The 26,463-nt window shown below is 38.3% G+C and overlaps 1 protein-coding gene across 4 annotated transcripts in view; it reads left to right on the plus strand.

The window, feature by feature from the left end:
* Window positions 1-26,463, plus strand: part of NR1H4 (nuclear receptor subfamily 1 group H member 4) — a gene marked incomplete at its 5' end in the record, with an annotated part of 51,893 nt that overhangs the window by 21,948 nt on the left and 3,482 nt on the right. For 2 of the 4 annotated variants that reach the window (XM_082666489.1, XM_082666490.1), the window contains 6 exons: window positions 8,574-8,726; window positions 10,657-10,790; window positions 12,289-12,387; window positions 12,713-12,812; window positions 17,629-17,775; window positions 25,204-25,317. In XM_082666489.1, the coding sequence (XP_082522615.1) occupies window positions 8,574-8,726; window positions 10,657-10,790; window positions 12,289-12,387; window positions 12,713-12,812; window positions 17,629-17,775; window positions 25,204-25,317 (747 nt within the window). The remainder of the gene's footprint in view (window positions 1-8,573; window positions 8,727-10,656; window positions 10,791-12,288; window positions 12,388-12,712; window positions 12,813-17,628; window positions 17,776-25,203; window positions 25,318-26,463) is intronic. The other 2 variants (XM_082666492.1, XM_082666491.1) reach the window with 1 other exon arrangement.

A 26,463-nucleotide genomic window follows, 5' to 3' on the forward strand; every position in this document is an offset into this window, starting at 1 on the left:
ACTTCACTCTGTATGACAGTCTCTATATCCATCCATGTCTCAACAAATGACTCAATTTCGTTCCTTTTTATGGCTGAGTAATATTCCATTGTATATATGTACCACCTCTTCTTTATCCATTCGTCTGTCAATGGGCATTTAGGTTGCTTCCATGACCTGGCTATTATAAATAGTGCTGCAATGAACATTGGGGTGCATGTGTCTTTTTGAATTATGGTTTTCTCTGGGTATATGCCCAGTAGTGGGATTGCTGGATCATATGGTAATTCTATTTTTAGTTTTTTAAGGAACCTCCATACTGTTCTCCATAGTGGCTGTATCAATTTACATTCCCACCAACAGTGCAAGAGGGATCCCTTTTCTCCACACCCTCTCCAGCATTTGTTGTTTGCAGATTTTGTGGTGATGGCCATTCTGACTGGAGTGAGGTGATACCTCATTGTAGCATTTCTCTAATAATTAGTGATGTTGAGCAGCTTTTCATGTGCCTCTTGGCCATCTGTATGTCTTCTTTGGAGAAATGTCTATTTAGGTCTTCTGCCCATTTTTGGATTGGGTTGTTTGTTTCTTTAATATTGAGCTGCATGAGCTGTTTGTATATTTTGGAGATTAATCCTTTGTCCGTTGATTCATTTGTGAATAGAGACATTGTTTTTAAAACCTCCAGCTCTGTACCTGGCACACCTTGAGTGCTCATAAAACATTCGCTATTGTTGTTTTGTTGATGAATTCCTATTATTTTATCATCGTTATTCTTCTCTTCATCCAGCCCCCTTAATTTGGATCATACACTATTTTCAAAACTATCTCTCTTCCTATTAGTTAACTAATTAAGCCTCTAGCTGCTGGGAGTTTGAATTAATTAATTCAATTTTTTTCAGTAAATATTATTAAGTACCAACTATATGCCAGCCGCTATTCTAAGCCTACAGTGGTGAACAAAACAAAATTCCTGCTCTCACTTTCACCATTTTAAAGCAAAGTAGGAAAACAGTTTACATAATTGAGCTAAAATAGAAAAAAAGAGAAACCAGTAAAACAAACAAACAAAAAAGATTAACAATACAAAAGCAATAAAATGGTATCTAAAAGAACAAATAGAAAAAGGAAATGATAGAAGGGTGATTTCCAATGAATAAAAGTTGATATATCAAATAAATACAGAGTAATGATATAAGACAAACTGAAGACAATAGAAATTAGATTTAAATAAGAAAAAATATTTAAACTAAATATATAAGCAATATATAAATAGGAAAGTAGTGACTAGAGGCCACTAGTCAGTATAAGCCTCCAGCTCCTGGGAGTTTGCCTACCTGGGAGTTTAAACAGCTGTTAAGGGCCTGAAAAGCCCAACCTCTGCAGATGTTACCCTTGCCCTCAGTCTCCCAAGGATACCCAGTAGGGGTGAGGGTGTCCACGGATTTTTGCTTTCAACTCCTTTAGACAACTTCGTCACTTGAACATTTTGTCAAAGCAATGAGTACATGTCATTCAAAAGTCAAACGGTAGAAAATCCCCTGCACAACCATTTCTGCCCCAAGTCCTGTTCCCCAGAGGCAACCACTGATAACCACTAGTGGTTTTGTGTTTTTGTGTTTTGCATTTTGTTGTTTGATCATTTGGATAGGCTTTATTTCCACAGAACCATCTCCCCTCCTTACAAACACAGAATTAAAGATATAGAGAAGGCATACAATTTTTAAAATAATATTCCTTTATTATGCTTTTCATATCCATGGAATTAGTAGTAATGGCTCTCTTTTATTTCTGATACTAGTAATTTGTGTCTTCTCTCTTTTTCTTGGTTAGCCTTGCTAGATATTTTTCAATTTTATTGATCTTTTCGGAGAACCAGCTTTGGTTTCATTGATTTTCTCTGTTGTATTCCTATTTTCTTTTTTTTTTTTTTTTGTGGTACGTGGGCCTCTCACTGTCGTGGCCTCTCCCGTTGCGGAGCACAGGCTCCGGATGTGCAGGCTCAGCGGCCATGGCTCACGGGCCCAGCCGCTCCGCGGCATGTGGGATCTTCCCGGACCGGGGCACGAACCCGTGTCCCCTGCATCGGCAGGCGGACTCTCAACCACTGCGCCACCAGGGAAGCCCTGTATTCCTATTTTCAATTTCACTGATCCTGCTCTAACTTTTATTATTTCTCCTCTTCAGCTTACTTTGGATTTAATTTGCTCTCTTTTCTAGTTTCCTAAGGTGGAAGTTTAGATTATTGGATTTTATGTATTTCTTTTCTAATGTATTCAGTTAATGCTATGAATTTTTCCTCTGAGTACTGCTTTTGCTACATCCCACAAATTTTGATGAGTTGTATTTTCATTTTCATTTAGTTCATTTCTACGTTTTTCCTTTGATAGCCACCTCCGTATTTTAGATGTACTTTATGTGTAGCATTTCAGAAACACTTTGTTACTGAAACAGGTAGGACTAAGTGTAAGACATATCATATTTCTATATTTCTGTAATCAAATTTAATCTTTCCCAGGCTCATAATCCCCCTGGCTGATGAGAAATTCCACTTGGGATATATTTGGGGATGCTCTTTTCCCCAGGAACATGCACAAATATCAGGGGTCTTACACAGGGGGGAATATTTTGGTATTAGTTGATATGCTCCTTGTTCACCTTTGAATTGATCCCTTGAGAGTGGACAACTCAGCCACCTTTTGACATGGGTATTTTATCTCAGGGTTTCCAAGGTCATGTTATTAGTATCTTCCTGTCCTCATCTCAGAGCTATCCCATTAGAGATTTGTCACCTCTCTAGAGGCTCTTTATGGGTGCTGGTCCAATACTCAGAGAACCTGTGAGACTCATCCCATTTTCAGGCTCTGGTGAAGTTCCCCAAACCTTTTTCCAGCTAAGCTGCCTCTGCTCCCCCAACTCTAAAAGCATTGACCTCCGCCTCCATCATCTTTGATATGATGCAGTGTAACCCTTTCAATGAGGGGTTGAAAACAAAAGCCCTATCCGAGAGTTATCTTTATCTAGAGGTAAACAACTTCAGCTTTTGTCTTAGCAAGTGAGCATAAAAAGATGGCTACCCTCTTGGGATGGGATAGAAAAGCAAAAGACAACAAAACAGCACCCCCAAACCTCAAAACAATAGGACCAAGTATAAATCACACATGAGTCACTTGATAAATCATCCTTTACATTAAAATTCCTAAAATTGTTGAAAAATACACATTTATGGACTCAGACAAACTGGGGAAAATAATGATTCTCAGTTATGGGCTGGACAGTTTCCACTGGAGACTCTTTATTTCATTTATCCTTATAGTGGCTCCTTGAGATAGTATTATCATCTCCTTTTTCCAAATAAATTACCAACACTCAGAAATTCGCCCAGATCTCACAGCTATGAAAGAATGCAGTAGAACTGGTACTCAAATCTGCAGGACTCTTTTGTTTGTTTGTTTGTTTTGTGGTACATGGGCCTCTCACTGTTGTGGACTCTCCCGTTGCAGAGCAACAGGCTCCGGATGCGCAGGCTCAGCGGCCATGGCTCACGGGCGCAGCCGCTCTGCGGCACGTGGAATCTTCCCGGACCGGGGCACGAACCCGTGTCCCCTGCATCGACAGGCGGACTCTCAACCACTGCGCCACCAGGGAAGCCCAGACTATGTTATTTTAATGAACTTTTATTTCACAGTATTTTTTTTTTTTTCCAGAGGGAGTATAGAAGTTTTACGAATGCCCTTTGACTACTAGGTTGTTTGTTGATTTGCCTACTTTGGAGTGACATTAGGCAACTTCCAAAAGTAATTCAAAGTCAGTTCTTTTTAAACCTATTTAAGAAAAAAAATTAGAAATTATAGTGATAAAAGTAAGTGTTGGAAAATCAGGGAGACATTTTTTTGTGGCTCCCTAACAGATAAAGGGGGAAAAAAACCTTAAAAGCAACATTAACAAGAACTAAATAGTCAAGAATAATTTTTATCGACTGCATCTCAAAAGTCTGAGAGTTTGCTTTTTCAAAAACAACGACCTAAAACAGCTCCTGCCAGGCGATCAGGAGTCTATTACTGAGTTCTAAAAAAATCAGCAAACAACTCAAAGAGAGGAATTGAGATCCTAAAGCCTAAGAAACTGTGTGATGGAGACCAAAGCTTACCTGGTTCAGTATTGGCAGCTCTTCTGTCTAGTTTGTGCTACTTTGCAGTTTTCTACCAGTGAGACAGAGGTGGAGCAGACACCTGGAGTGGGGAGGGAGAACAGGATGTTTCTGAAGAAGCTTTGGAGATAGGGATGAAACTGTGGAGCACTTCACCTGCAAAATGGGATTTGGGGAGATTCATGTCAAAAGACAATTTTTAAGAATGTAATCTCCTAACTAGAAGGACAGCATAATATAGTGGTTAAGAGCATAGAGTACGGAACTGAGCCTATCAGCGTTCAAATCTGAGCTCTACCATTTACTATCTGTAGGACCTTGAGCAAATGACTTAATTTCTGTGTAACTCGGTCTCCTTACCTATAAGAGAGAGATAAGACTAGGTCTACCTCATAGGATTGTTATTAGTGTTAAGTGAAACGCCATAGGCAAAGTGTTTAAAAGCGCCTGCTACAGAATAAGTCCTGTACAAGTCGGTGGTGGAGTCCTTTTTATTCTATGGTCTGCTGAGGCAGAACTAAAAGCTGACTTTCTTTAGGCCGTATTGGATGTTAACATAACTAATTCCTCAGTCCTATGTGTCTGTTGCTGTTTAAAAAGTCAGGAGACCCTTAGAGGTTGAAACATCAACCAACATCTTATTGATTTCAAAGTAATGTGTGGCCTACTGTCAGTCCCTGGAGTCCAGTATGTGCATGTGTGTCTGTGTGGGCATGTATGTAAGTATGAGTTGGGAGTAGGGTATGGTATGGGTTCTATCTGTATAAAGAAGCAGAAAAGCAGGATGTCCAATATTCTGCGTAACTGAGGGATCCATTTTACCATCCTATAGCTTATTCGCCTGCCACCCCAGGAAGCCCCCTAGCGCTACACACTCCGCTGAGGGCAATGCCAGCCCTGTCTATTCATCTTCGTTTACCGGGGAGCCTCTGTTCCTCAGTGAATTTCCTTTCCATTCATTTTCATATGACTTTTCTGATATGGGCATTGTTGAATATGCACAAGAGAGAGGCAGAGGTATGTGTACGGATTGATTTGCATAAGTATAAATACAGTAGATGTAGCCTTATTTAAATGATAGAATGATAACATTGTGTTGCCACCTTAGAGTGAAAGCTAATTAATTCAGCTATTGAGATGATAATGATTCCTTTCTCAGTTAATACCAGAGCAAAAAAACCCTGCAGAATTGTCCTAGCACTGTTCCTTTGACTCATCCTGGAATAAGGAATTTTATTTCAATTCATTATTGAGCTATCAATATCTATCATGGTTTTAGAGGGAATTGTGCCTGGGAGGGGCTGAAAATTAGTGGGAAGATTGACTCAAGTAAGCTAAAGTGGTCATTGAGATCAATCATTTGGTATCAGGAAAAAGTTCTTTTTTTCTTTTCTTTTCTTTCTTTCTTTTTTTGTCTGTAGTTTCTTTTGAATTGCACGATGTGGTGTTTGCACTCCCAATATCAACACTGATCTGAAGCACAGTCTTTTTTTAGACTCTATGTGGTTGGATTTGACATTTAGGAAAATGGTAATACCATTCCTACTGAAAGTTATACCAGCTCACAAATTCAAAAGCAAGTCTATGACTTTTTTAACCTTGACATCTCTAACTTTTTCTTCAGCTTGTTTTCATATTGAGTTAGTTATCAAGTCCTGAATGTTCCTCTGTTTCCTGCCCCCCCACTCCCCGCCCCATATAGGTCAGGCATCAGTCACCCTCTGGCCATAACAACCTCTTGCCTCCAGTCTCCCATCTCCCTGTCCCACCTTTCTTGACCTTGCCCCAAGGAGTCTTCCCAACACGCAGGTTAGGTTAGACCCTCCCCTGCCAAAACCCTTTAAAGGCTTCTCTCTCTCTCTACTTGATATCAACTTCTTTGCTTGGAATTCAACGGCATTTAACCATATTCTGTCCCACTACATGCCCTCATCCAGCTCCCACTAATTCTCCCCACACTCTACCCTCCCATCAAGATGGATTATCTACCCTTCCTTGGAATTTCCATAACTCCGTGCACTTGCTCATTTCCCAGACTGTCCTTCCTCCCTCAAAGTCCATGTTTCAAAATCCTACTTATTCTCTGAGGTCCAGCTCAAATTCTACTTCCTTCATGAGGTGTTCTGTGGTTCCCCCTACTTGGAATTAATCAGGGCCATTCCCAGCCCATATAATGCCTTTTCCTCGAGACACTAGACTTTTAGCTGATGGGAAATTGTCATATTATACTTATTTTACCAGGACAATTTTTATTGCCTTCTGCTTGGAAAATTGTCATAACAAATGTGCAAATCTCCAAGTCTGTGATGGAATTGCTGCCTCCCTTTAATGTGGCACGTCCTTCACAAGCATCTAGTGTGGCCATGAAATGATCACTTTTTCATCTACCTTCCAATAATGTATTACTTAATTGGCTATCCTGTCACTCTGCATTTTTATTGTGTTGTGATTTTACTGCTTTGTCTTCCCCCTAAGTTGGAAGCTCTGAGGGACAAGGAATGTTTTCTTCATCTTGGTATCTCCCTTGCATTCTCTGATGCAGCTTTCAGATAGTAGGTATTTAAGATTAAGTTATTCTACTCTCTTGTGATGCAAGGGGGGCAATTATAACATAGTGGTTAAGAGCGTGGGCTTTGGTGCATGACTGCCTGGATTCAAATCTTTTTAGTCCAATTATTAACCATGTTACCATGGCCAAAATACTTAACCTCTCTGTACTGTTTTTTTCATCTGTAACATGGGGACACATAATATTATCTTCATCATAAAATTGATATGGAGATTAAATAACTAAATGCAGGTGAAGTGGTTAGAACAACAGAGAGTGGGTGCTTAGTAAATGTCAGCTATTATTCCAACAGGCTGCTAAAATAGGAAGGACACTGCTGTCTCAATCTTGGCAAAGGCGTGAAGACAATAGATGCTACATTCCAAAGTGAGCCCATCTTGCAGTGGGTAGTTAAGAACTAGTTAAATACCTCGCTTACTCGGAGGGTATGAAGTGAGCAGGAGTTGGAAGTTAGAGAGTGATCTTTAAAGCTTTTGGAACATGTGATTAGTGTGCTAGGAATCCCACATTCCCATTGCAAAGGGGTGGGGTGGGGTGTGGCTGTCTGCCCCTGGGGGCCACCGCTGGAAAGTATGGGACTTTTGTGAGAATTAGAAAAAGGTGTCCCCCTTCTCCAGATAAAATCTGTACACTAAGGAGGCCCTGCTGCCCCAGGCCCAATGGAAGGGTCTTCAACAGGATCACTCAAGGAGATTGACATGTATTCCCTGCAGCTGAGGGACACTGAAGATTGGCGTCTGACTTTCACCTGAGAAGTTGAAAGGGCAAGAGGGTGGGTGGCTGACTGCTCATAGGTAGGTGGAAGCAATTTTCTCTGAGTTTGTTGGAGCAGAGAAAACTGGCATGAGGTTGAGTCCATGGAGTGGAGGGACGTCAGAAGAAAGAGGATGCAGGTGAATTGCCGAATTCCAAGAGGCTGAAGAATGAGATGAAAGCCATGGGCTAGAAGAGAGACATATTTGCCCTCAACAAGGAACTGCAGAGGAAAATATCCCAGTGATGGGAGGAGTTCTCAAAAGAACCCAAACCAAGGGAGAAAGAGTCAGTTTCCAAAACTTGCTAGATACAAACCAGCTTCTAACAACACCAGGCAAGTAAGCTCTTTCCTGTCACTTCTTCCCCTGCCTCCCCCAGCCCAATCCTTATTCACCACTCCACCTCGACTCCAGAAGTGCCAGGAACCATGGTCATCCAGGTTTATGGGTGGAGGAGGAAGAGGAGAAGCAGAAAGGAGGCCAGTCAGTCCCCTCCCCACCTCCAGGCAGCTGAACTGTAGCGGCTGTAGCTGTGGCTGCATGCTCTCCGGGGAGATGTTTATTTTAAAGCAAGGTTGGCATGTTTATTATTATACCAAGCTGCGTATATTAAGTACTGAATTGAAACCTCAATGCTCACTTCCGAGTCTGACCTCTGTATCCAGAACTGATCATTCAGTCAGCCTCTCTGCCTCAGCACAGCCCAGGAACACGGAATTTCGCTAGTTTGGTTGTTTGCCTACGGGTTGTTCTCAACCAACCCGTAAACTGTAAGAGGGCAGTGATAACTTATTCACCCCTGTACCACCAGCACCTAGAGCTCATTAGTACATAATGGTCTCCCAGTAAAGATACAATAATGAAAGTAATCTATCTTTTAAAACAAACCAAGATTTTTCCAAAGAGAGGCTATAATTCAAATGTGTCTTTATTTTTGAGAAATAAATCATTAACAACAGCAGCCGTCTGGACCGTGCAGCACAGCCAAAAGTACATTTGTCACCGATATGGTCAAGGATGGCCTGAGTGCCCCACGGGGGTTCATGAGAAAAATGCTGTGGCATCTCTCAATCCAGGTGTGTGGTTTGGAGCCTCTTACTTCTTTCCGTTTCTTCCCCAGGTTTCTTCAGGAGAAGCATTACCAAAAATGCCGTGTACAAGTGTAAAAACGGGGGCAACTGTGTGATGGACATGTACATGCGAAGGAAGTGCCAAGAGTGTCGACTAAGGAAATGCAAAGAGATGGGAATGTTGGCTGAATGTATGTATACAGGTATTCGCAACAAGCAATTAAATTCCACTAAAAATCTCTTAAGGAGGCAGATGTCAGGTAACTCACATGATTGGAATTGTACGTCACATATTAAAGCAGAGACTTACTAAGCCGTCTAAGTTCTTGAAAAGGGTAATGAACCACTGAAATTGTCGAAACTGTCATTTAAAGAGCATCTTATGCACCTGAAAGAAACAGCTGTGTTTTGGTGTCCATTGTTGCCATGAATTATACGTGAAGTGAAATGGCATTAACATACAGTCAAAGTAACATGTTTTAATAAGCTACAAAGAATGACAGTCTAAATGTTTCCTCCAAATATGATTTAATATCCTTCTTATTTATTGTTTAATCAGCATAAAAATTCACAGTTGTGGGAAAAATTAAGAATGTTCTATAAGGTGTAACTGCCTCTGAATTGTCTAAATAGAGTTTTAAACCTAGTCATTTTATTAAGACTCCTTTTTCTCTTAGTGCAGCTTTGAACCAATTTGTATAGGTTTACACAGGAAATTACTCCGAGTTTTAATATAATTCTGTCCTTCAATCAGATAAAGAGACACTGTATTAACTGCTGGCTTTGTGAGAAACCATAATCTTCATCAAAATTTGGAATGCATGCTCGTACATAACATATTAATTTTTCATTCTGCAAATTCTACAGACCACTCAGATTCTGAGATATGTCCTATTCCTGCTCAAAACACAAATAAACAAACAAACATCACCAAGGGGATGATAACACTCAGAGAGGGAATGCCACATGAAATAAAAGCCTTTGGAAGGTGACTCCAGTTCTATTGTTCCCCAACTGCAGGCAACTGGGATGGACCCAAAGAAATAACGCGTGCAGGAGGGGGGTAAAAATAGGTCAGTGTAAATAATCCAGCTCTGGATGGATGAAAATTTTATAGTGCCTGATCACAATCTCTTCTTAGCGTATATGAAACAAGAGACTGCGGTAGGGGCTGTGGCTGGAATCCAATCTTGCAGTGGAAACACTTACTTCGATCCTGGGTGGTTCATGTTCCTCATCACTTAAATATGAACCTGTTCCAGCAAAGTCCTGAGGACATTTTTCATGACTCTACCTACAAGAGTCTATAATGTTATTTGTGAAAACACAAACTTATCTAGTAACAGATATAAGAGCTTTTGTATGATCCTATAAAGTAAATGCCCTGGACAAAGAAACTCTTGGAACTTCATTTCGTTAACATTGAGAGAATAAGGAAGTTAAATAGGAACATGGGAGGTTGTTCTTCATTATTTTACTAGTTCTGTTTAAGTGTAAATTTATGGTGATATTGTATGATTATTCAAAAGAAAATTTCAAAGTCCCCTGGAGATATTTTCATCTGTAACTATATTCTTAATAATTTATACAGTTCTGAAAATTAACAGGACTTTAAAATTTTTCCCTAAAGGATGTTGACATCATTTTCCTCAACACATTTACTTTTGTGTTTAATGTGAAATTGGATCTACTTCTTACAGTACAGTTATGTAAACGTCGATGGAAAACAATATTAATCCTATGTTTTGAAACACTAGCTTTCAAGGCCCCCTAGGCCAGGAAGAGGGTGAGTGTCATTCACCTTTTTTATTGAGTACCTTACATTTGTACCATGCTCTGGTGTTACAAATTCTTTGCAGAAAGCTCATTTTAAAAAATGACCTAATGATATTTAATCTACAGATAACTCTGTGGGTTAAATATTATTCTCATTTTACCAAGGAAGAAACTCAGGCTCACAGGAGATACATTTCTTGTTCAAGACCAAGTCTTAAACTGTCAGTAGGGCCAGAATTAGCTCTGTGCTAAATGGAGAAGGAGACCTTTTGAGCTGACCACACCTCAGCTGCCTTGGGACCACAAACCCAACAGGACTTTCCTTGGATGGCGAAGACTCTCTGTTTATGTTTTCAGGCTTGTTAACTGACATTCAGTGTAAATCTAAAAGACTGAGGAAAAACGTGAAGCAGCACGCAGATCAGACCATTAATGAAGACGGTGAAGGACGTGACTTGCGGCAAGTGACCTCGACAACTAAGTCATGCAGGGTAATGACGGGCCAGCGTGTCCACCATAGCCGGCGGCCACTGAGCTTCTAGGATGTTGTGACTTGGGCGGGGAGCTTTCACACCAGGGCCACAGCCACAAGCAGAATTTCATTTCAAGTGTGCATCAAGAGCTTTTTAGTCAAGAGAGTAATACATGCTTCCATGTAAAAATTCAAAGGATAGCAGTTACGTAAACATGGATGAAGTAAAATCAGTGAAATTTCTCCATCTCCCTGATCCTATTCTCCTCCTGCTTCCCAGAGGTAACCGGTGGGAATGGTTCGGGCTTTAAAACGAGTGTCGATGACATTTCTTTCCCTGTCAGTGAGAAGGGAGGCTGAGACTGGAAAGGATGTGGACTCAATAGGGGTCTGTGGATTAGTCCTTATCGAGGGGTAAAACAGGGTGAATACACATCTGTGGGTCAATAGAGAAAGGCCCTTCTCCCTGAGGTCACAAATTACTCAAGAAATCCTTTGCGTGACTCAGGACAAAATAGAGGAACAGCATCTTGGATGCTTAGCCAAACATGCTGTGATAGTTCACAGAACATTTGGAGGAATTTTAATTTGCCATTAGTTGAAAAACCTATAATCCATGATTGATTAAGTCACACTCTTCTCAATATTTATTATACTACTGACAAAGAAAATTTCACCCAAGTTTAGTTTTGCAAATATGTTATTTTGTGTTCATTTCAGAAAAAATAATCTTATGTAAAAAGTACAGTTGACCTTTGAACAACTTGGGGGGGTATTTAGGGATGTCCACCCTCGGGCAGTCGAAAATCCACATATAATTTCACAGTCTGGCCCTCCCGTAACCTCAGTTCTGCCCCTGTGAATTCAACCAACCACAGATTCTGTAGTGCAGTAGAACATGTGTAGTAAAAGAAATCTGTGTATAAGTGGACCCATGCAGTTCAAACCTTGTGTTGTTCAAGGGTCAGCTGTATTACTTTGTCATACTGCTTCACCAATAACACTTTGGTAAAGGAAGCAACAAGTCGACACTATTATTCACACTCATCAAAAGATGCTAATCAGGGGGAAAGAGGTGTTTGTGGTCTGAATTGTCCAGATTGATGACTTACTACTTTGGGGGTTGGCAACAGTTCTGTAAAGGGCCAGATATTTTAGGCCTGGCCACATGGTCTCTATGAGAACTACTCAACTCTGCTATGGTAGTAGGCCTGACAGGTTTCATATCCTGCTTATTATTTATTCACAAGAAATACATGAAAGGAATATTTTGTTATCCCTGTGTCATAGATAGGAAAATTACCCACTTGGGACACATTTAGTGAAATGTGATGTGGCTTGCCCAAGGAACTAGAGAAAGCAATTACACATTATAACAGAGTGCATGCACAGTTTCTGCCAGATTTAGGGCTTTTTTCAACAATTTCTGCTAGTGGTTTACTCCAGATGAGAGTACACATGGGAAACATGCCTTATAACCAGCTTCCCTGACACCTTTCATTTTTTTGCCAGTGTAGGAGAAAACTGAGCTCACCCCAGATCAACAGAATCTTCTTCATTATATTATGGATTCATACAGCAAGCAGAGGATGCCTCAGGAAATAACAAATAAAATTGTATGTACAATATCTGAGGATTCATGGGTTTAAAGTTAATATTTTCTGGAGCTTTTACTACCTTGGGGGTCAAATTTATATATGAATATGTTAGTTAAAATGATTAGGGCTTAGAGTTTAAGTTGTACATTTAAACTTTTTGCAGCATTAAACAAAGAGTAAGAAGTCTCATACCTAGCTTGGTAATAGTAATTGTTCTCCAAGGATCTGAAAAATTTGAGCTGGGTCTTAAAATTTATTATCTAAATATGGTTCTATAGTATAACAATATTATATGGATTTCTCCTTCTATCTACTTATCATTTGCTTTTTTCTTAAAATTTAGTTAAAAGAAGAATTCAGTGCAGAAGAAAATTTTCTCATTTTAACTGAAATGGCTACCAGTCATGTACAGATTCTCGTAGAATTCACAAAAAAACTTCCAGGTATTTTTACATGTAGTTACTTTTCTACTACACTGTACAATATTCTTGTGACATTGAGAGGCAGTCTGTTCATCGTAAAAAGGGAATAATGCCACATCCGCTTTATAACTTTTTATTTATCTACTTATTTTTAAAATTCTATTTATTTATTTATTTAATTTTTGGCTGCGTTGGGTCTTCGTTACCGTGCGCGGGCTTTCTCTAGCTGTGGTGGTCCTGGGCTACTCTTCCGTGCGGTGCACGGGCTTCTCATTGCAGTGGCTTCTTTTGTTGTGGAGCAAGGGCTCTAGGCACGTGGACTTCAGTAGTTGTGGCGCACAGGTTTAGTTGCTCCGTGGCATGTGGGATCTTCCCTGACCAGGAACCCTTGAACCCGTGTCCCCTGCATTGGCAGGCGGATTCTTAACCACTGCGCCACCAGGGAAGTCCCCCACATCTGCTTTAAATTAATGTGTCTAATTACTATAGACATGAAATATTAGAGCCAGATGGGATATTTTAAATTATAATAATTCTCCAAATTGATAGATTAAAAAATTGAGACTTTCCAAAGTTGTCATTCATCCATTTATTCATTTAATAAGCATTTTTTGAAATGTACTCTATGCTAAGTACCTAGCGATTACCATCAAGGAGAGTGATTAAAGGCTAAAATTTTAAAGAACCCCAAAAAACCATGTATACAAAGTGCTGTTGAACAGAGAGAAAATGATTCCTAATTGTATCTGAGAAAGACAGGGAGGATTCAGAAAGAATCATATTTGAGTGTAAAAGAAAAAATGGTTTTTCCCAGTGGTGTGAAAGAGAAGGGGCATTCCAAGTCGAGAGATCTGCTTGTGAAAAGGTAATGAGGCATGACCAAGAATAGGATTATTAGAAATGGAAGAGAAGATTCAGTGTAGCTATAGAATAATGTCTGTGGTGGGCTCCTTGGCTAGACATAAGGCAAGTTGGTACCAGACTGATAAGGATGCCCTGGATGGTAAGAAGTTTTTGGTGGCTTTTTTTTTTTTCTTTTTGAGAGGAACATAATGAGATTTATGTTATAGATATATGGATTTATTGGGTTTGTGTAAGATGGATTTGAATGAGGACGGACTGCAGGCAGGGAGGATCAGTTAGTATGCTACTGCACTAGTCCAGGTAGAGGGCTTGAAATAAAGCAATAGCAGTGGGAGAGAGAAGAGGAAACAAAATGAAGAGAGACTCAAAGATTGGTAGGGCTTGATGAACAAGTGTATGAATGGGATGAGGGAGAGGGACTTATCCATAGTCATTTAGATGGTGCCAGTACAGAATGTGGAATTCAAGGTTCTTGTCTCCCAGTGCCACTCCTCCCCCATTCTTTCAGCCACATTATCAATGCTCTATAAGGCAATAGGTTTAAGTTGTTTCAGTGTTTTTAAAATATTTTAGTACATTAGAATCCATGGTCTAGTAGAGTATAATAAATATCTTGCATAGCAGCATAACACTGTAATATTAAATTACAGAAGGTGACTTCTGATGTAGGATTTTAATTAGACAGTTTAATTTGCTTTCTTTTGTCAGCATTATGCTATTATTTTATTAAATGTGTCATGGATAGACATAAGCTTATATAAAAGTCATAAGATGTGGGGAGAAAGTTCTTGAAACATTAATATTCTCTCATTTATTTATTAACAATGAAAGAGAAACTTAATTGTTATATGCTAATTTGGCTGAAGGCAATCATGATTAAAAAAAGATTACACGAGAGTGATAACTGTGGGGGGAGAACTGGGAAAGGGAGAATATGATGTTCTTGGTTGTTTATGGGAAAAGGTTTTTCAGTTCAAATGGTCAGTTGGTATTGAATCAGGAAATAACTGAAGGCGAAAAAGTATCTTACTCATAAGAAGGTAACTTATCTGAAAGCAATGGCAATATCTTACACACTTCTTCATTTCCAGTGCCTAACCTATTTCCTGAGGGAGAGAAAGAGTGCAATTAATGCATGTTTAACGAGTAAAGTAGAAGGAAAAAAATTTAAATGCAGCAGGAAATAAAAGGCAAGAAAACCTTGAGAAAGAAAAAAATGTCTTTTAACAATAATTATAGAAATGACAACATTATTATATATAGTAATAATAGTGATATATAATACCAATAGGAAAGGGTGTTTTGTGAAAGACCCAGCTGAGTCACTCCTTTCAGCAGTTCATTGAGCATAACCTGTGCCAGGCACTGTCCAGGGTGCTGGAGACTCAGCATGGCTCCTGCCCTCAAAGGAGCTCTTAGGTTCTCTAAGGTAGTGACTTTTTGAAGAGTCATAAAAAAAGACTCAAGTTCTCAGAACAGGGGAAGGTTATTCATTATCAACAGGAAAAGAGATGGTCAATGCAGAGCTGATACTTAAAGAAGATGTTCTGCTGCTCTCATTGATCAGGCATTTGTGACACTGAGGTGAAAATGAGACTTAGGACTGATTTAAGTTTCTAGGTTATATTTTAGGAAGAGAAACAAATGGGCATACCTTCTAAGAGAGTGATTCAGAATCTTGGGTAGAGGGAGACAGGGAGTATAGATTGAAAAAGCCTGTTCTTTACTCTCACGATCTGACTTTACACTTGGGGAAAAATGCAAATTATAGAAAGGGACTTAAATATTTGCTTATCAACATAGGGGTTGAATTTAGAAGATCAATGGACTTTGATAAAAAGTCCTACCAGATACTGCTGAACTGAATGAATAAGCATTTTCAGAACTCTAATGAAAAACTGATGAATTCATAAAAGTGCTAACAAAAGATCAAGATAAAAAATTAATTACATGGGACTGAGTGAACTGATGAGGATGATTATAATTTTTGTGACTTTGTTTGAATTAAAAAAAAAAAAAGTCCTACCGGAGACCTTTCCAAACATCCTTAAAATCATGCCTCAGAGAGCTGGACCATCTCGGAAGGCAGGCTCAGCAGGCAGGAAAAGAAGGACATTTTCACCCCATTTTTAAAGTTTTGTATACAAAAACTCCAAATAGATTGGTACCCATTGTAAGTAATTCAATCATGCAATTCAAACAATGCAGAAATTTATGGACCAGAAAGTTAAAGTCCCCTTCACAGCCATCCGTATCATCTTTATTATAGGCAACTATTGACAGAAGTCTAGTTTGATTTCTTTCATATATTTTAATCTATACACACATACACATACATAGATTGTTGTTTTTAAACATGTAAGTGAGATTATATAGTACATATTTGTTTTGGGGTATCGTTCTTTCTTTAACATCTTCCCATATATGTATACCAGCCTCATGCTTTTAACAGTTGCATAGTATTCCATTGTAATAATAATAGTTAACATTATTTAAGTATTTGCTGTATGTCAAGAACTGTACTAAGCATTTAATATGATTGCCTCATTAATACTTCTGCCAATCCTAAGGGGTGGGTGCTTTTATAATCCCTATTTTGGAGGTGAGGAAACTGAGACACTAAGAGATTGAGTACGTTTCCCTAGACCACAAAGATAGTAAGTGTCAGAGACAGAATTTTCTTCTAGGCAATCTGATTTTAGAGACCTCATTTTATACTGCCCTCCTATGGATCTACCATAATTTATTTAAGTAATCACCATGAATGGACTCCTGCTATGTTTTCAGTTCTTCAATTCATTCATTTATTCATTGAGCAAGTATTTTTGAATGCCTACCATCAAGGTAGTGACTTTTAATCCTTAGCATTACTCTCTTCTCTGAACTCCATTGTTATTTAATTCTTGGATACCTATTATATGCCAGGCACTTGGGATACAGAAGTGAATAAAACAGGCAAAGTCTCTGTCCCCAAGAAGTTTATACTCCAGGAGAGGTGGCAGATAATTAACAAATAAGCAAATAAACTTATAATATCATGTCAGGCAGTAGTAAGTTTTATGAATGAAAATAAAGCAGGTAGGGACTAGTGAGTGCTGGGGAGTGCTATTTTAGGTAGGGTCACCTTGAAGCAGAGCCTGCATACACTGAGGGAGTGGGGCATGGGGATAGCTGGGGAAGAGCATACACCCTGAGGCAAAATCAGACTTGTGTGTTCACCACAGAGCCAGAGGTCTGTGTGGCTGGAGCACAGTAACTGAGGAGGAGGTGATGAAGGAGAAAGTGAGGTCAGAGAGGCCACTGGGGACTATAGCATATAAGCCTGCATAAGGACTTTGGATTTTCTGGGCAGTGTTACATTTCTTCAGGTCATCAGTTTTTTCCTATATGTCTCTGATTTTCCCTACCCCACATGTGCAGTGCTGAGCTCAGAGCAGATACCTCAGCATGGACCTGATTGGTTTTTTGGCGGGCGGGGTGGAATGCTACCCATTCTTCACATTGATTAAAGACTCAACGAGTTGGCCAAATATTCATTTAAACTCTGAATACATGTAAAATGTTTTCTGGCCTGTGGATGCTTCCATTCTGCAGAGTTGACCCTCTCTGACCGTCTCTGATGTGACAAGACATGACTAAAATAATGGCTCAAAGAGAATCTACTTTATCTCCAATATTTCATCTGAATCAGCCTGTCTCTTCCATAGTATATAAGTATACATATTTGGTATGGACTTGATATCCTCTTTAGTCTGGACTTGTTAAATAAATCCTGCTCGATGAAGATAAAAGTCAGCTTCTATTTGGGGGAGTACAATAGATACTTATTGACTCAGTTTAGCTGTTCAATCTTAAAACAATTACAAAATCACTTTATGGAAAGGTTTTATCAATGGGGATGATGGTGATGATGAAATATTGTTATACAACATTCACAATTTTTGATACTGATTTGATTATCATCTTCACTCAGGGTTTCAGACATTGGACCATGAAGATCAGATTGCTTTGCTGAAAGGGTCTGCAGTTGAAGCTATGTTTCTCCGTTCAGCTGAGATTTTCAGTAAGAAACTTCCAGCTGGACATGCTGACCTATTGGAAGAGAGAATTCGAAAGAGCGGTAAGTAATTTGGCTAATGGTAAAAAGTCTATTCCTGCAAGTAAGAATTTGTACATCCCATGAAGGCAGGCCTCTTGCCTATCTTATGCAGTTATATGCCCACTGTGACTAGCAATGGCACTAAAAATGACACTGTCTTATGCAGTTATATGACCATTGTGACTAGCATAGAGAACGATACTAAAAAGAATAGATGAGAATTTAGTGACTTGGTTCAAAAATTCTTGTTGTAATAGCAAAATACCAAAAATATTTTGCTATTTTGAAGGACCAAAGGAGAAATTTTTTAAAGATTGGAATATTAGTCTGATTTTTAAAATAGCCTAAAGGAGCTGGGATTATTCAGTCTAGAAAAAGGTTCATTTATTCAAAATCTTCAGGTATGAATGACTATGTATCAAACTATTATCCATCTCGATGCAAAGCAAAATAAGAAATAATACTAATAGCAACACTTACACATAATTTATTAGGTTTCAGACACTGTTCTGAATACTTTATATGTATTAGTTCATCAAATCCCCATAAAAATCCTATAAGTTCTGGTATTATTCCCATTTTATAGATGAGAAGACTGAGACAGAGAGTGGTTAAATAACTTTTCCAGAGGCAGACATGAAGCCTGACTTCAGAAGCCATGTATATTAACCACTATACTCTACTGCCTCTCAAGAGATAAAAATGAAATAATGAATGAATAACACAATTTAACTTATTATGGAGGAATACTGTGACAGGGAGGGTATGGAGATGACAATGTATGGTCTTTGTCCTCCAGGAACTCACAGACTAGTGGGGAAGGTGTACAAGCAAGTGATTCTAAATCAGTGTGCAGTGTAATAGGGACTATAAGGAATGTGTATATAAAATGCAGCGTAAAGATGTGCCTGCCTTCCTGTGAATCTACTTGGTGAGTCACAAAAGGCACACAAAGTTGACGACTGAACCATGGAACTTGTCAAGAACAAGTTAAGAACTTGTCAAGCCACAAAAGTCTCAGAAAGGCATTCCAAGAGATATAGCCATTATAACATAATAATATAGAAATTGCAGGTACAAAGATGTGGAGAAATGAGAGAGCATCTGTGTATAGGACTCACAAATACCTTGATATTGCTGGAAAATAATATTTGTGGAGCTGAAAATGTAGTGAGTACTAGATTATTAAAGATGGCAAATACCACAAAAGGAGCTTTAGTTCTTATATAATGGGGATTCTTGGTAATATTCTGAGCAACTATGATACGACCATAGCAGTACTGTGGAAGATCTTTCTAGTAGTAATTTGAAGGAAGGTTTGGAGGAATTGAGACAAGAGGCACGTCTCTATAAAGAGACCAATGCAATAACTAGGTGAGAACACATGAGGGTCTTGCAGGTTAAAAATATGTAGTGATCAAAAAGAAAAAACCTTGCTTGAGAACATAAGTTTCAGAACTTGTGATACTGCAAGTTTCAGATGAGTTCAAGAATGAAGTTTTCCAGAACACAATCTGTATGAATAAAATGCATGCCTCCAGCTCATAATAAGATACTTTACCCGAACATCAACCACATATTGTGACAATAAAAACCATCCAAAGTCACATGCTGCTTCGTATTTTATTATCTATAATGATGCTTCCATTTATTAATATTTATGAATTTGCTTCTCCCAGTGGATTTTCAGAACATTGCCTCTTCCCCACACCACAGAAAAACCTGATCTTGCAAGATGACCTTTCAGAATAACTTTTTATTTTTATATAACACATTCTTATTTCTACTGTACATTTAATTCCAGAATAACATAACATTTCAAAGTTACCCTGTTTAAGCCTATAGAACTCTTTAAAGAACATCATGTGAAATTTCTTTTCTTGTTCTTCAAATTCATACTCTTTTGTTTGCTTTTTTCAAATCCCATCATATATACAAAGATACTGTCTCCTGAGGCACATTTACTTAGTGAGGGTTACAGGGTTTATTTATATTAATTGAGGCTTCAGAACACATATCTGATACAACCTGTGGCTGAGTTGTCTCTACATAATTCTAGTGCATCAATTCCTTTATTCCTAATGTGGTATTATGCAAAATTCATTTATAAGCTGGAAGTTTTAATAAATATAGGAATAATCATATGAAAACATAAAATATGATAGAACTGGAAAGGGCTTTCTAACACTGAATGAGTTTACATTTTAGCATTAAGGAAGTTAGCAATAACTTCTCACAGACTTAACAGAACAACTTGTTCTATGTTCACTTCAAATACAAATAACCTCTGAAATTTATAGGATTTTTCGGCCTTTTTTGATTCCCCGCAACAGACATGAGTGAAATATTCAATTCAGTAAGTGTTTATCAGGATGAAAGTATACCTTGTGATCTTACAATGGTTTGCTTTTACATGCATCATCTCCTTAGTATTTCCAATGGCCCCTAAATGTGAGTGCTGTGTTCCTATTTTATAGATGGGGAAACAGGCTTAGATAGGCTAGGTGACCTGCCCAAGGTCATACAGCTAATCAGTAGACTACCAGGAGGTGAACACAGGTGTTCTACTCAAAGCCCAGTACCATTTCTGCACATTGCACCTGTCACTCGCTAAGATACAATATTTGCCCAACTGTCAGCTGGTAGGGAATATTAAGACCCAGTAAGACATGGTTCCTGCCTTTTGGTTGAGTGAGAAAGCATAAGCAGCAGCTAGTAATTTGAAATTGCTTTTAAGCAAATGATAAAATGAATAAAGACAATGAGGCCAGAGGAAGGAGAGATGCTTATAAGAGTGATGAAGTTGTAGTAGATAGTAAAATATACTGTACATAGTATATTGTGCTTATTTTTTCTGCTCTTTAAATATATATGATTTTGCTGCTTTAACCTTGGCAACTTGTGCAAGATGAAAACAATAAGAACTAAATTCTCCGATGAAGCCCATATAAGCTGATTATCAGTTCACAGACAGTCTTGGAAAGAAAGGTTGGAAATGTACAGAAACAAATGACAATATTTATGAGAAAGTTTAATTTAAGAATTAGAATTCTTACCAACTCTCATGTTGCTTTTTAAAGTTGTCACACAGTAATTTTGGCATGGACAAATTTGGGAGTCAAATTATAGGAAGAAACCTCTTCAAAGTAAAAGAGATTATTAAACTAATAAAAGCGTCAGTATTTCCATTGCCCCTCAGCAGTATTCCCCAAGCCTTCTGTACTTGCCCAGTTTAGGACATTATGTATTTATTTATGTATTTGCCTTCTCCATTAATCTGTAACCTGTTTGACGACTATTCCCAGCACCATCACAGTGCCTGGCACAGATGAGGCACACAAAAATTGGTGAATTTGGTTGAGATGAATCTGAAACTTGACAGTCCAAATCCTGGCAACTCTTAAGCATCGTTATCCTAAGATAAATTTTAGCCAGTAGTACTACTGGAAAGTATGTTATTTATTAAATATCTTAAATATTTTACATTGAAAGCAGTTACTTTTTGAATTGCTAATGTGACGGCAGCTTTTTACTCAAGGCCAACTGTATGGTACAAATGACTCACTGAGTGGAGGTTAGCAATTGAAACAGAGGCCAAGGTCCAATCTCTTAGCACCAAGAGAATGTTTCCATTGTCTGAGTGGCATCCTTTCCCCTAGCACATCTCACAGCTATGTAACCTTCATTGCTAGGCACAAACAAAACATAACATTGCCTAATTTAACAAGCATTTATTAATCTCCTGCTCTGTCTCCAGCAGGACCCTAGTTACTAAGGATACAGAGAGGAATAAGAAACATCTTTATTGGTTAGGCAGTCTGCCAGGCATTGGGAATACCGCAGTTGACTCCTGCTCTCATAAACTGTATATGGTATTTCACACTCTAATGGGAGGGAGAGATATGAATTGTGAGAGGTGCAATAGAATTGAACATAGAGAAGGGAGCAACTAATTCTGCTTCACCGTGACAGGTAAAGCTCCACAGAGATAGCAAAATTTGAACTTGGCCCTGAAACATGGGTAGGGTGTCCTAGCCGAACAAGGATGCCTTGTATATGTGCACTTGTGTATAATACACACACATACACACCTTGGCTTTATTTTTGTCCCCAATGAAAATAACTTAAAAGAGCATAGTGTTAATTCTATCACATGGTTATTCTCTCAGGGAATATTTCTTATCACTGGACAATTAATTTATCAATCACAGACCTCTTTTTTTTTTTAAAGCAAACAAGAAACAGAGGAGCAAAAACAATGTTTTTTTACAACTGAACATTTCCATGGTAGTCTTTGTGATTAAGTTAGAAAATAGCCCCCTCTTGTGACCAAAAATCAACTAATTGGACTTGAGTAAGTTTCAGAAAGGAGGAGTCAACAGGAAAACAGGAAAAGACTGCCCCTTCAGGAGGATGCTATTGTTACATTTCTTATGTTAGAAATTGCTGGCTCATAAACACTTAAAACACCCTTTGTTTATGTTGGTGTGATTAATTCTGATTATTGACTCTAATTCCAAAAGCAGGTTTATATTTTATCTATCCTGTAGGAAAAAATTTTTTAAACTCTTCTATTATTTATTTTCTACATTTTCTCTATATTCACTGTTGTTCTTTACAAGGTGCACAAAACAAACAGTTGTAATAAACATTTTAACCTGTTTTTGGTTTTTTTTCCAAAAATTATCAATTGCAATTAGATAGCTAATGGAGGTATCATCTTTGGAGGGTGAGAGAGGATTTAGAAAAACAAATAAGATAGAAAATTAGGTAGTCAAAGATGATTTCATAAATATTTTCAAATCTGTTGCCTTTAATCTTATCTCCAAACCCTTATATACTATTTAAAATAATGACACAGTCGTGAATTATTATTTTAGGTAACCACAATTAACGGGTGTAATACCCAACTATTGAAGACTGACATCTTTTGAAGATGAAAAAGAATAGCTGTATTAACAAATACAGATCTTAGCTTAGCTTTAATACTTAGAAAAATACTAGGGCAAATCACTGATCAGCCAATTTGTATTCATCCCTAGCAAACTGCAGAATGCAAAAACAAAACAAAAACAAAAATGTAGCTTTGTAAACACAAAAGTACATGAGCTTAATCAAAGGTTAAGATGGAACTAATGTGTTGACCCAATTCTCCTGAATAACAACATTAATAGTTCTTTTTATGATTATTTGCTCTAACATTTATTGAGGGTTTACTATGAGCCAGGCTTGGTGCTAAGAACTCTACATATATTATCTCATATAATACTATTGATATAACTCACATTTCACAGATGAGGAAACTGAGGCTTAAAGAGTTTAAGTAATGTGCCCGAGATCAAGTCATAGGTCAGCTTTTAAACTCAGGCTTACTACCTCTTAACCACTATGTTTGTTGGAAACCGGGACTAGTAGTCCCAGCCTCGCATACTCCAACCCTTTGCATTTTAAGTTGTATCTAGTTTGGTCATGGGTATTCAGTTCAGTCTGTAACAGCTGGATAGAGGGCAATCTTCCACATGGTGTCATCCCCAAGTTGCTCAACAAAGACACTGTCGTTAAGAGAGCCAACTGGGGTTGATTAAACGTCAAAGGAGAAGAAAGTGTGCTACTTTGACTAAAGACAGAAAGGCCAAGGATTCTGTTTGTGAAGATTCTTTAGATTCATCTAAAGGTGAGGATTCAGGCTTTCTGATCCTGTGAAGTATAATATTAGATGATAATTATACTCTTTAGCATCTGGAATCCAACTTTATTCTGGTGTGTTTCAACTGAAGCTCTAAGGCTTTTAGGTCGGGTTTGGGATGGAATAGAGTAGTCTATTCTAGTGTGGACCAATTCTGGGAAACTCATCTTAATTCATCCATAAGTCACAACACACCTTTTTTTTTTTTTTTTTTTTTCTGTCTGCACAATTCCCCAGTCAGAGCTTTTCTGGAGTGGAGCCATGCACAGAACAGGCACCAAACTAATAGCTGTTGAATGATTGGAGGAAGTGGCACAAAGGAATCTTAAATTATGAAGAGGAGTAAGTTATAAAGGAGAAGGAAGATATTCCAAGTAGAGAGAACATGTACAAAACTGGGCAATAAGAATTGTTTAGGGAACTCCGAGTGCCTGAACATGGCTGGAGTATAGGCTGTGTGATAGAAAGATAGTACCCCTTAGTCACAACTAAGAGCCAGGACTCTGAAGCCTACTAGCTTTGGTTTGAATCCTGGTTCCACTTCTCACCAGCTGTGTGTCTTTGGTCAAGTTACATAACCTCTCTGTACCTATCTCATGGGGTGTTAGAAAGATTAAATGAGTTCTAGCATAAGAAGTGCTTAGAACAGTGCCTAGTACATAATGAGTACTCAGTAAATGTGAACTCCTATTGCTATCATGTGGGTGAGTATTGGGTGGTGGGAGAGGCAGGGGACGGGTCCAGGAGTTTCCTATGTAAAAAGGAAGAACATTTATGCCAAAAGCCATGGAGAGTTTTTGAAGGTTTGTAAGAACTGGGGAGACAGAGTGTGGTTTGAATTTTAGAAAGGTGATTCTAGAATGGTTTAAAGAGGACCACACTGAAGACAGGAAGACCAGTAAGGAGGCAATTGGAGTGATCCAGATGAAAAGAAAGAAAGACTTAAACTAGGTCAACCAGATGCAGTGAAGAGGGGAGAGAGCACCAAGTGAGAGTTAGCTGGTCAAATACGCAGGACTTGACTCAATCCAGGCACTGGACTGAGTTAGAGGAAGGCTGAATCTTGGTTGTCAGGTGGCGACAATTGGATGGGTGAGGATACCAATCACTGAAAATGGGAACATCAGGAAAGGAGTGGATTTGGAGGAAGATGGGGAATTTAGTTCTATACATGGTGTCTTTGATTTTGGACACACTGAGTTTGAAGAGAAGGGCCAAGTACCATTGCCTACTAGGCAATGGATAAACAGCTTTGGTACTTCAGAGAGAGATCAGAACTCTGATAAGAATTCTAGCCAATGTATTAAGTAGAGTTTATATTTCTGCACTGAAGAACAATAATTTTTTGTTGGTTAAGATGCTGTCTATGTCTTGATTATAGATAGTAATGTTAAAAAGATTAACTAAAGCCCATCGAGAGCATGGTGAAGTTCAGAGATTCTTTTGGCAATTCGAGAACATTATCATTTATTGTTACACAGTAGTGACTAAAACAAAGGCACTGCCAAAATCAAAGACATACAAATCGCTGATTAGGTTATATTTTGAGGATTTTAACTGATCTTCTTTGCAATGCTTCACCTTTGGCTGGGACATTTAATATATAGTCATTATTTAAATGTGGCTGGGACGTTTATCAAATATCTGCATACGGGTATATTAACATGTATGTATATATATATATATAATGTTTGTAATTTTACACTTTTCAGTCATTCAAAAATTTTACTATGCCTCTGCAATTTTTCACCTTTCCCCCATAGGTATCTCTGATGAATATATAACACCTATGTTTAGCTTTTATAAAAGTGTTGCAGAATTGAAAATGACTCAAGAAGAGTATGCTCTGCTTACAGCAATTGTTATTCTCTCTCCAGGTAATTTCAATGTTACATTTTTATTTTTATGCCATTTGTTGGTTTTCCCCTCAAGTATAGTAGTAATATTAAAGAAAATCTTGGATAAAAAACATAAAGAGAAAGTAAAATGGCATATAATTCCACCAGTCAAATGGAACCATTGTTAACATTTCAGTGTAGTTGTTCTCAGCCTTTTTCTAAACATCATACTCATTCAGTAATTTCATTCTGAACACCTTATATGCACTAAACATGTTTCTAGACATTGTGGGATATAGCAGCAAAGAAACAGGCAGGATACAGCTACATGGAGCTTACATTCTAGTAGGGTGAGAAAGACAGTAAATAAAGAAATGAATACAAATAATTTTCAGGAGGTGGTAATACTACAAAAAATATAAAGATGTGGGTATAAGGAAAGAAAGTGGCAGCAAAATGCTGTTTTAATCAGTGGTCAGGGAAGGCTTTTTTAAGGGGTTGAAGTTTGAGCAAGGACATAAATTATATACTTTTAACATAATAAAGAACATACTGTCTGTAAGTGTACTTTTCCCATGTCATTAAATAATTATATTGGTAAAAATTTGTTATAATATGTACATCATATTCTATTGTATGATGTACAGTCATTTACTCAGTTTTACCGTGTTTTGATATTCAGGATGTTTCCAGATTTGTTGTTGCTGTTGTTTTAAACAACGTTGAAATGAATACCTTTGTACATAAAATTTGTCTATATTTTTGATTAATTATTTGGGAATAAGTGATGCCATGTTCATGATTTGTAAAGCTTAATTACAATGATAGCCTTAAACCACTTTTTTTTTTTTTTTGCGGTTCGCGGACCTCTCACTGTTGTGGCCTCTCCCGTTGCGGAGCACAGGCTCCGGACGCGCAGGCTCAGCGGCCATGGCTCACGGGCCCAGCCGCTCTGCGGCATGTGGGATCTTCCCGGACCGGGGCACGAACCCGCGTCCCCTGCATCGGCAGGCGGACTCTCAACCACTGCGCCACCAGGGAAGCCCTTAAGCCACTTTTATACATGATACTGAGGCAGAAGCTAGTTGTTAGTTTTACCATAAGAAATTTTAATTTAAAAAAGAAGAACTTTTCAGCGGTACATACTAAAGTTACACACATTTATACCCTATAACCCAGCAATTC

This window comes from Grampus griseus, assembly GCF_964374135.1.
Source record: "Grampus griseus genome assembly, chromosome: 11".
Classification (NCBI taxonomy): domain Eukaryota; kingdom Metazoa; phylum Chordata; class Mammalia; order Artiodactyla; family Delphinidae; genus Grampus; species Grampus griseus.